This window comes from Camelus dromedarius, chromosome 1 (assembly GCF_036321535.1).
Source record: "Camelus dromedarius isolate mCamDro1 chromosome 1, mCamDro1.pat, whole genome shotgun sequence".
NCBI classification, from domain to species: domain Eukaryota; kingdom Metazoa; phylum Chordata; class Mammalia; order Artiodactyla; family Camelidae; genus Camelus; species Camelus dromedarius.
The window spans coordinates 20,064,482-20,075,923 of NC_087436.1; the positions used below are offsets into that span (position 1 = coordinate 20,064,482).

General features: G+C 40.4%; 1 protein-coding gene across 1 annotated transcript in view; it reads right to left on the minus strand.

The window, feature by feature from the left end:
- C1H4orf51 (chromosome 1 C4orf51 homolog) overlaps nt 1–11,430 on the minus strand; it is a 37,286-nt gene extending 25,856 nt beyond the window's left edge. Inside the window, exon 1 of the mRNA XM_064492438.1 lies at nt 11,321–11,430. Within this exon, the coding sequence (XP_064348508.1) occupies nt 11,321–11,355 (35 nt within the window). The 5' untranslated portion in view covers nt 11,356–11,430. The remainder of the gene's footprint in view (nt 1–11,320) is intronic.
- Between the last annotated feature and the right edge of the window lie 12 nt (nt 11,431–11,442).

Here is an 11,442-nt window from a genome sequence, read left to right on the forward strand (position 1 = left end):
ATCATCAGTCTCCCTAATCTTGCAAAGAGATTTACATTTGTTTTTGAGTTTACATGTATTTTTCTCTTCCAATTCTCTCTGGAGTCTAGGCCAGAAAAAAACAAACCAACAAAAACAAAAAACTCTGTGACAAAAAGATTGGAGTCAATTCAATCAAATATGATGCTGCTTGGACTCCCTCTTCCTCTAGTTCTGGGTCCATAATCACATAATCAGGGGAAAGGAGAACATAAAGCACACGGCTCTGTGTGTGTGTGTGTGTGTGTGTGTCTGTGTGTGTGTGTCTGTGTGTGTGTGATTAGTGGGGAATAAGGAAAAGGCAAATAGAAAAAGAGCAGGTATATAGTGGACCCCAAAATGAGGAAACTTGAGCTAAGGAGTGTTGTTTTTCCAAGGAAACCCTGTCTGAATGGGTACCCACAAGGCGGTGATCCATGAACTGTGTCCCACACTTTTCAAAGAAACAAACTAATAAAAAAACTCATAATAATTGTAAATGAAAAATGAGCCGTCATAAATAATGGTTGAGGCTTTGGGGATGCCACAGCAGTCTCTCCTAGATAAACAGTCTATAGGTTCGCTGATTTCTTCCATTCACTCAAGGTGAGTTTTGGGGGAACAGACCCCCAGGCTGAGCTGGCCCATCTTCCTCTACCATAAAACTAAGCCACTGCTGCAATTCTGCTGGGATAACACTCTCAGTCTTAGATAGAACACGTTATTAGGATAATCAAAAGTCATTTGGAAGAATATCCTAAAAGGTATTTCAAAGTTCTATTCTTGCTTAAGTAACTTGAGTTTTGGGAGAGTCTCGTGTATATAATAATAATAATTGGTGATGATAGAAGCAAATATTTATATGTTCCAGGCACTTTTCTAAGCCCTTTATATACAGTAACTCATTTAACCCTCACAACAACCCTGTGAGGAAGGTACTTCTATTATCCCCATTTTGCAGATGAGGAAAGTGGTCCACAGAAGGTCTGCCCAATGTCACACTGCTAGGAAGAGGCGGAAGTGGGGTTGAAACTCAGGCAGTGTGTCTGCAGAGTTGGACTCAGACTATGAAAACTACTGCACCTTCAACTTGTTTTACTCTCCTTATCTGTCATCTTCCCCCGCCTCTCCCCAGTGCCCCCACACACCCTTTGTCTGGTCCCACACCTGCCGCCTACTCCCTTTCTGATTAGCCCAGTCCAGAAGCATCCCCGACAATGTGTATATTAATGATTTTCATATTCAGAGGAGCTTCTAATCAATGACTAATAAATATGCCCTGCAGAAAAGACTGGAGAATTTTAGGTTTTATTGTTTTTTTTAATGGACAACAACTACTTTGTGTTGCCAAGCTGAGATCCATCGACTTGTTTATAGGGAAAGAGGTATACAGCATCCTGCGATACACATCATTTAACGCTTTGAAGATTCTGAGATTAAGTTTAAGAATTATATATTAAATATTGTCAATTAAATTTTAACATGCAAAACCCTCTCAACCCCCCAAGTTTTCCAAACTTAAAAGAGAGATTCTAGGAAGCTATTATCCATTTCCTAATTAGGATTCTAAAAAATTATCTGTTAAAAAGGAAATTAATCTTAGTGGATTACAATCTCAAAGTGCTTGAAAACAAATAACAGGCAAATGAACTCCTCACAGCCTCAAACAAGCTGACTCCTCCGTCGGGGGTCATGGCGGGAGTGGTGGAAGGCACAAAATAAAGTTGCTAAAATGATCAATTAATGCATAGATGTTCACGAGCAAAGACCAGAAAGTAAATCCTTCTGGGAGTTAACTGACAGACCCTTCATTCTCTGTTCACCAAGAGGGTTTATTTGCCTCTGTTGTTCGCTTAGTCTAATATGAGCCTAAGTCCTACTCCCTTTACTCTAAATAAGTCGCACTAAGTGATTCGGGGTCCACAAGTTTAGGGACACGCAGGAAGGAATGTGGACAAGACCTGGGAAAGCCTCCCCTAGAACGATCAAAGTTACTCCAGCTCCACCTCCTTTGGACACTTAATCTGAACGGTGGCAGATTTATAATGTGCACAGGTATTTACATGCCTGCTTCTGCATTTCCGGGGTTACACTTTGAGCTAAGAGACACTCAATAGTATTTTGTCCTAGGAAATGTGAGTATCCTGACAGATGCAATTTTAGGGTGCTCCAGAGAACTGGATTCATTCAATATATTCCTGCCCTTTGATTTGCCATTCTTTGTAAGGACTCTTCAATACGTAGCTTTGTCTCTTTGTCTCTGTGGTTATGTATGATCTTTGCTCAGAATTTGTTCACTCACTCATTCATTCAATAAATATTTACTGTGCACCCACTCTGAGCCACTTGTCAACACTACTTCTTACTTTGTGCCATATAACCTACTCCCTACAAATACAATGACATATGATACACCGATGGCATTTTTCCTGCTACCCTGGTTAGGATTCATTCACTAATCAAGAGCTATTTAAGCAGAGAACTGTGTAAAAAGGCAGCATAATCAGCATACAGATTTAGTTGGGTGCGCTTTCTAAATACTGGGATTTAAGTGAACCACACAGTGGTGGTTGTTCTGAGATACAGACACCTAGAACAATTTTTCAGCTAAATTCTTTTCATCTAAAAATCCATATTGCAAATACCAGATAAGAGGGCCTGATGCTAGAGAAGCTTCATGCACATGATAAAAATCTGAATAGAGGCAGAGTGAATTTTATAGGGGCAGCACTTAATAGACTCCACCCCTCCTGCACTCTCTGGTGGGTATCACACATTAGCTCCTTGAGGAAGAACAGACTGGAGCGACCATTTTATGATGGTGTTTCTGTTGCTCATGGCTAGGTGCCTGAGAAGGCATCTGTAATTCCCCATCCTCTTACAGGAACCCTACTGCCCAGACCTGTAAAATGTAGGTCCTTTGGGATAGTCAAAGCCTGATCCTGAATTCAATGCCAAGATATGTTAGAAATGGTGGAATAACGGGGAGGGTATAGCTCAAGTGGTAGAACGCATGCTCAGCATGCACAAGGTCTTGGGTTCAATTCCCAGTACCTCCTCTAAAAATAAACAAATAAAGAGACTTAATTACCTCCTCCCCCAAAAATAAATAAGATAAAATCTTTAACAGAAGAAAAGAAATGGTAGAATATAAACAGAAGCAAGGCAACTTGACAAGAGAAATCCTAGGACTCTCTTGTGCTCCTTTTGTTTTATGGGTTTTCAAGGTACCGAGGGAAGGTCCGAGGCTATATTTTTATTTGAGCTTGAGGGGTGGGGGGAGTGTAATAAAAATCTTTACAGAACTTTGCTTCTTTGAATCAGGCTCAGATAGGGGTTGACGATTATATTAGTTTGCTAGAACTGCTTTGATAAAGTACCACAAACTCGGTTGCTTGAAACAACAGAAACGTGTTATTGCACAGGTTTGGAGGCTGTAAGTCTGAAATCGAGGGATCAGCTTGGCTCATCCTCCCTCAGAAACAAGTAGGAGAATCTTCCCTGCCTCTTCTGGCTTCTGGTGGTTTCCCAGCAATCTTTGGCATTCTTTGGCCGGCAGCCGCATCACTCCAATCTCTGCCTCCATCGTCACACAGCATCCCCGCTGCATGCCTCTGTCTCCACATGACTGTCTTCTTATAAGGACACCAGTCACACTGGATTGGGGCCCATCCAACTCCAACATGACCTCATCTTGGCTAATCACATCTGCAACAATCTTATTTCCAAATAAGGTCCCATAGTGAGATACTGGGGGTTAGGACTTCAACTTCCTCAACTATCTTTTTAGGAGGACACGATTCAAACCATAACAACAATGATGGTGTGTGATGGATACCACATGGGCAATAAAATGTTCTGAGATTCACTGAGTAAAATGGTGTGCATCCTCTTCTATTCCAAGGGCCCCGAGTGACTGGGGCTAGTGGGAAGAAGGTTTCTGGAACCGGTAACATCATTGGTTCTAAACATCGGTTTTAAAAAAAGGTGGCGTGACTTCTTAAATTTTTATCGTAAATAAAGATGTAGTATGTGCAGCAGATCTCTAGTAAATAATGACATTTCTCGAATTAAAAAGACTTGAAAAAATATGTAAACAAATATATGCATGCATATGCATGACTGGGATATTGTGCTGTGCACCAGAGGTTGGCACATTGTAACTGACCGTACTTCAATTTAAACAAACAAACAAATAAATATTTTTTTTAAAAGGCTGATAATATTCTAAAGAAGAGCTGGAATAATTTAAAAGATTCCGGTCAATGGACAACATATTTTTCTTAACACTTGGTTTCTAATCCATGTAATAGATCACTGAGTAAAGAGTTAGAAGAGGTAGGTTTGAGTCTGAGTCATAATGGCTGCTTAGCAAATCACTTCACCCCTCTGAAACTCCATTATCTACCTAATAATTTGTTCTGTAGTGGAAGTGTATACATCACTGCCAACCCACCCACAAGCGCCAAGAAAACAGTGCCTTACAAACGGTTCTTGCTGAGTAAGAAGGAATCATATTTATATTTTAACCCACCCCCTGAAACAGACTGATGTGGGCAACTGATTCTGGGCAACCCACCCATGGAGTTCCCTCAGGGACTTCTACTGCCTTCAAAAGATGAACAGGCCAATCATAATTCTATCAAGAATTTGAAATTGGGAACCAAGGAACCAAGGAAGAACTAGGGCTGTAAAATAATGAGATAAAATTGGAGCTAGAAAGGCCCTTGTTGGTCTGCATGAAAAAACAATGATGAAGGGTAAAGTCTAGAATGGGGCAGAAAAGACAAAAGCACAAGGGTCCTGACTGATCTTTCTGGTTCATGTGAGAGAGTTGCCTATGTTCTTTTTGTCTTTGGTTTCCTGCAGTTTGAATATGATATGGCAACACGTGAGTTTTTCTTTTTGTCTTTGGCATTTCTCTTGTTTGGTGTTCTCCAAGCTTCCCGTATATGTGGTTTGGATTTTGTCATTAATTTTGGACAGTTCTCAGCATTATTACTTGAAATAATTCCAATGACTTGTATGTTTTATCTTTCAAAATTGTTCCATAGTCCTTGGATGTCCTCTTCTATGTCTTCATTCTTTTTTCTCTTGAGTTTCAGTTTGTGATGTTTCTAATGGCATATTTCCAAGTTCACTGATCTCTTCTCTTGGCTGTGCCAAGTCTACCGATGAGCCCACTGAAGGGTTTCTTCATTTCTGTTAGTGTTTTTATTATTATTATTATTATTTCTAGCCTTTCCTCTTGATTGTTTCAGAGTTCTCATCGCTCCACTTAACATTACCATCTGTTCTTGCATGCTGTCTATTTTTTCCATTACAGTACTTTAATCTTAGTTATTTTAAATTCCTTGTTTGATAACTTCATCTGTGCATCTCTGAGTCTGGTTCTGGTGATTGCTTTGTCTGTTAAGACTATGTTTTTTCTTGCCTTTTGGCCTCCCTTGTAATTTTTTGTTGAAATCTTTGTTTTTGTTGAAAACTTTGATTCCTGTCTTTGGATTTTCATGAGGTCTCCATATTTAAAATAAGTCTGTCTTCTCTTGCGTTGTCTTGAGTAGGTCAACCATGCAATCAAAAGACCTCTGTCTAAAACGTATTGCCTGTTAAGGTCACAGCTTCTCCTCCTCCTCTCCCAGCCCTCTCTTCCCCTCTTCTCCTTCTTCTTTTTCTGTATAAAAGGGTGGTTAGGTTAAAATTACTCTAAAACATCCCATGAATCAGCTAGACATAAACAGGAAATAATACCTAAAAGATACCATACTTGAACCACTCCTCTTTAGGCTCTTGATCTTTTGCTGTTTTCGGCTGCACCTTCACCATAAGGAATGGTAAAAATAACTTAGGGGAGTTGGAATAAAAAATGCTCTACTTGAAAAATTGGATTAGGAAAAGATATTTTCAATAAATAAGAGTGGTACAGTACTCACACAAGTTTGAAGACAAGTGACAGCTGGCGATATGAACTTCACTTGTGTGTTCTGATGGTATATTACCAGTAATTAAGTAATTAAACCTTTTCATGAAGATCATATATTATAGTAATACATCCACAGTACTTATTTATTTACAGCTCATCTTATTCCAAAACAGATTAAAAAGTGTTTAGTAGATATTAGTTTCATCTGCCCGGCATCCTACTTTATTCTGTGACTGACAATTCTTGGAGAACTGGTCTTCCCCAGCTCCAAATGTTTCCAGGCAATCACAATACCCCACACCACTGGCCATGGAGACGGACCTATGAGCGCTTCCCCAAGGCTCTCAGAATCGGATCTTGGGAGCGAGGGGAAGTCCTTCCCCTGGACCTGAGCGCTGCTCATTGCCATTTCTCCAGCTTCTTGGAGGAAGCTGGGAGAACGACGTCAACACACAGAGAGGAAGAGATGGAGAAGCCCAGCATCACTTGTGTCCCTGGAGCTTGGTGTCCCTGTGTTCCTCCCTGAGTGATCAGATGAGCCAATACATTCCTCTTTTTGCCCAAGCTGGTAGGTTTCTGTCATTTCTGGACAAGGGTCCTGGCTGATATAGAAGCCGATATTTAGTTTTGTTTGGGCTTGGCTTTTAATGTCTAAAATATTCTCTTTAACCATAAGCAGAAAAGTAGACTGGGAAAAAAATACCTTGAGGCACCATTCTCCAAAAAACAAAATCCAAGATACCAGGTTTACAGAGAAGAAAGGCCTTAAAGATAACTGATATTGAGCAGGATTCTACCATCTGAATTATATACAAACCCTTTACCCATTCTATACCACAGAGACACCCATAAATAAAGATAGTATCTGTCACCAAAGTACCTTACAGAGAGTAGGAAATGAGGTTCAATAAAGTACTTTGAGCAACTTGGAAAATAGTTTTAAAATTTAATGTATGTAAATATGTCTCACATTTAGGGCTGATGAATTTAGATAAATTTCATAATATTCCTATTGCTCAATTTCTTTTTCTGTAAAATAGGGGTCATAATACTTTTAAGGGACTGTTGACAGAATCAGCAATCATATATATGCAAAGCTGGGAGAAGATGACTCAACTGAAGATGAGGCTGCCAGACAAGGAGAGACTGCCAACTCCCCAGGCTTCTTTGCAGGAGTTGAGCGACACTTTGGAAAGGGGGCTTGTGGTGGGGAAGCTTTCTGCAGAGGTTGTGGGCTTACGCGTGGGGCCTGGGGGAGAGATAGGAGAGCCGAGCTCAGGGAGAGATGCTGTGGGACTTGGTCCTGCCCCTAGCCTGATGGACCAGCCGTGAGAGGAGACAGGCAACAACCCTGTGCTCTGGGAACACAGCACTATTTCGGCAACGCAAAAGTTACCCGGTCTGGGACCGTCTAAGCAGGGTGTGTTCTCCTACAGGAATAGCAGCAGCTGAAATAGTGGAGCTGCTGGAAGCCTGGAAGGAGTGAGCCGCACCCAGGAGTTCAGCTCGTTTGTGAACCGGTGAGGAACCTGGGACTTCCAGAAGTACTTGAGGAGAGGACCTATCAGGGGACTGAGATCCCACATGATGTGATGGAATCCTGAGTTCACAAAATTTGGGTGTAAAAGCTAATGCAATTGTATTCATAAGTAGAGAGTGCTGATCTTTGAATAGTTGGGTTCTTTAGGTAATAAGATCTGACATCTAAATATGAGCCCAATAAATAGCTTTACTGTCATCCTAAGGTGTCTATCTCTTTGTAGAATTCTAATCAGACAATCAAATTGGCCAGGTGGATGTTACACTGCTTTGGTGATGAGGTTGCATGATTTTCCTCTGTGTTAGTTAAAAGCAACATGAATTGAGATGAAGCATTTACACTTTCTGAGAGTAGAATCACTTACTGACTCACACGTGCCCTCACTGCATTCCATCAGGAAGCTGTGGGAGCTAAGCAAAATCGATTGCCCCAAGGTTACCACTAGGTATCAAAATTTCAGATAAATATTAATGTACTTTGACTCATATTAGCATAATCTACATTTTACATTACAAAGCTGAATTTTTCTGGAAAAAAAAGCATCTAATATTTTGTGCTTTTGTACCACTCTAATATTTTGTTATTAAACATACCACTAGTGACAGGAAAAGTAAATTTATATAAACCTCACGGGGCAGGAATTATCACCGAATATTCATGTTGAGTGGTTAAAAAAAGTTTATAAATTTAGCAGCCGACAAACCTGAATACTGTGATGAAGGAAAGAAAACCAAATAGGCTAAAGTCTCATTCTGATGATTCTTTTTCAAGGAAATTTCGACTTGCTCATCATTTTCTTAGTCTGAATAACGATGCTAACGTTCAGCAAGCATCCTAACACTAGGTGAGTCACAGTGGTCCCCCAAGATGTACCCCTTAGAAGAGGAGAATTCAACTTTACGAGGAGTCTCATGAAGTCTGGTTTGGAAGCATTTGTGTCTCTGGACCCCATGTGATTTCTCAGGCTCCAGGAGCAGTGAAGCTCCAGCCTCTGCACGGATGTGTAATCACAGGAACTGCCTCTCTTCTCCAAGTCCTTGTAGTTTACGAGTTTTTAGCAGAAGCATCATGACTTCTATGATGGCAAGCTGCTGGGTGAGTGCAATGTCAGAATCGTTTTCACTGATTCACCAACAGGTTTTTATCTTTTATTTTTTCTGCATCAGAGACTGAATTACATAAACACTGAGGATCACAGGTATGTTGCTCATTAGCTTTCGTCTTCAGTGTCTACTGGATAATAGCTACAAGAGCTGAGGGAAAGAGGTAAATGGCCATCTTAGAGATGATGAAGAGACAATTCCTCACTAGGTCGCGTTGTGAGAGCTAATGTTAACTGCAGCTGTACCGGTACAAGAAAGTGCAGTCATTCTAATGAAATTTGGTATTGTTTTAGCAAAATGTCTGTCAACTGTGGAGCTCAGTTTGGAACACAGCACATTTTTACCCACCTACAGAAATTAATAGTAATTATGCTTTTGACAAAAGCAAAGCCAATTTCTTTTTCCAGAAAAGAGTTATTCTTTTAAGACAGAGGGAGAGGAACTAATTTAATCCTTACAACAACCCTAAGAGGTAGCAATTATCTATTGTTAAATATTGATACAGCACTATGTCCAGGTAGTGTACGTATATTAACTAACACAGTCCTTTTAACCACTCCGGGTGAACGCTACTGTCAATCCCATTTAATCATGAGGAAACTGAGGCACACACTACATTATGTAGTTTGGCAAAGCTAAAATTAAATGATGCTAATCTGTTTTATAGAACAAAAAGTGTCTACTGTACCATTTCTGACAGTACCTACCAATTATTGAGTGCTAAGCAATTTAAATAAATATCTCATTTAATTATTCCAACAACCCTGTAAAATAGCTATTCTTACCCTAATTTTACAGATGAGGAAACTAGTTCATACAGAGAAGTAACTTGCTCCAAATCATGTGCCTAGTTAGTGACAGAGCTGAGACTTGACCCTTTGGGTATCAAAATCAAAACCTAAGCTTTGACCAGGTCAGGGGTCTGGCATGGTAGAATCACAGGTGAGAAGGAGGATGGCATTTCTGAGCTTAACAAAAGGGTGTATGAATATTTTTTAAAGGCCACAAATATTTTACTCTATTATACAGCTTCCAGTGTAGCAAGTAACAGAAATAAAGGTGAACAATACCCTGGAAACTGGTCTCTGTATCGTAGTCAGTGGTACAACAACAATGTATGGAGCATGAGGGAGGTTTTCTAATGCTTTTATGACTGTACTGCTAACACTGAAAAGCAGTTCAGACCGAGAAGAAACGCGTAGGAAAGTTCAGGGCTAACAAATGCCACCCTTTCTCTACCTGCTTTATAATGCAGTGTGTGCGCCCTCCATGGCTGCTTCCTCTGCACCACAAAGGACAGGTCCGGTACTCCCTGTGATAGCTTACTAAGGGAAATTATGGAATGCCTCCTCTGGAATATTCTAAACAGGTTTTCATCTGATAGAATGGTTTGTTTAATGACGGACCTTTTTGAAATCAGGTGAATTGACTGGATGACCTTCCAAAGTTGTTCCTAAGCCTCAAGTGTGAGGTAGGTATACCAGTAACACAATCCTTTAAAAAAACATAAAGGAGTATTTGCTAAAATAATAACCAAGAAATTTGATTCTACATAGGAAGGTAACAATGAAAGCTGACACACTATAAAATATTCTCAGAATACAACATGTTTGAAATTTCCAGAATGACTTTTCTGCAATGGAGAAATTTTATGTTAGAAACCATTTTATTCAAACCTACATAGTTATAACTACCATCAAACAGTATAAGATATAGTCAAAGAATTAATTAGAGCAGGTGCTTTAAAGACAACCATAAAATATCACAAGGGCCTGATGGCAGTAATAAGACCATGGGAGAACACTGAACCTTTTATAAGGTTTGTACAGCTTCGCGTACTCAGAACTTTAACGTAATAACAGTAGCAGGCAGACTTTGAGTATTTCCCATGTACCATCACGACAGCAAAATGACTGACTGTCCTGCGTTCTCTCATTTATCCTGACCAACCCTATAAAGTTAGTATGTCAATTCCATTTTACCTGGGAGGAAGCTAAAACTTACAAAGGTAAGTTATCTGTCTGAACTCACGCAGCCAGTAAGTGATTGATCTAGGCTGAAAGTTCAAACCCACCAGTCGCAACTCCAGAACCCAAGCTCTTCATCGCCGCACCACGCTTCCTCCAGAGGACAAAACTTATTCCTCACCACCAAGAATAAAGCAGATTTTTAAGATGCTGTTGCGAAGTCAAATAGCCAAGGAGGAAGAGAAGCAAAAACCTTTGATAATGTTCAAACGGAATAACCCTTCAGTTGTTCTGACCTCACTTGGGTCTTTTCGGGGCTTACTCCAACCCTGGGGATTAATGGACCATGTTATTTGTGGCCGATTTCCCGGTTCCCTTTGGGCTCTCCTGCGCATCGTTGGGGGTGTCTGCCAATCTAGACAAGTAGGCTTTAAAACTATGTTCACATCCGTACACATTCCAGCCATCTTGGTACTCACATACATGGCCATTTCACAGATTCCTAGAACAGTCTGGCACACTACACGTCAATCATGATTTCTGGCTCTTGGACACAGACACAGTGTGTATTATTCCAGCCTCAGGTAAGACTTAAAAAACGTGGTCACTCTTGCTTATACTTTCTCTGGAAATGCAGAGAACAGAGGATCAAAGCAAGCATTTTAGGTCCATGATCTTTTTCTGTCCTACTCGGCTTTCTCTGCTCGTGACTGACGAGAAGAAAGTATCCTCCCTATGCCAGGGAGTTAAGAATAGAAAGACATGGAGAGGAGTAACACGCAACAGGTACCTTGTGAATACTGCTGACTGCCTGACCTTTCCCATCCATAGCTATCATTCTTCGACTTTCTGGGCACGGTTCACAAACAAGGAGGCCGAGGGCACCACAAGTGAATTACTGGAAATAGAAGC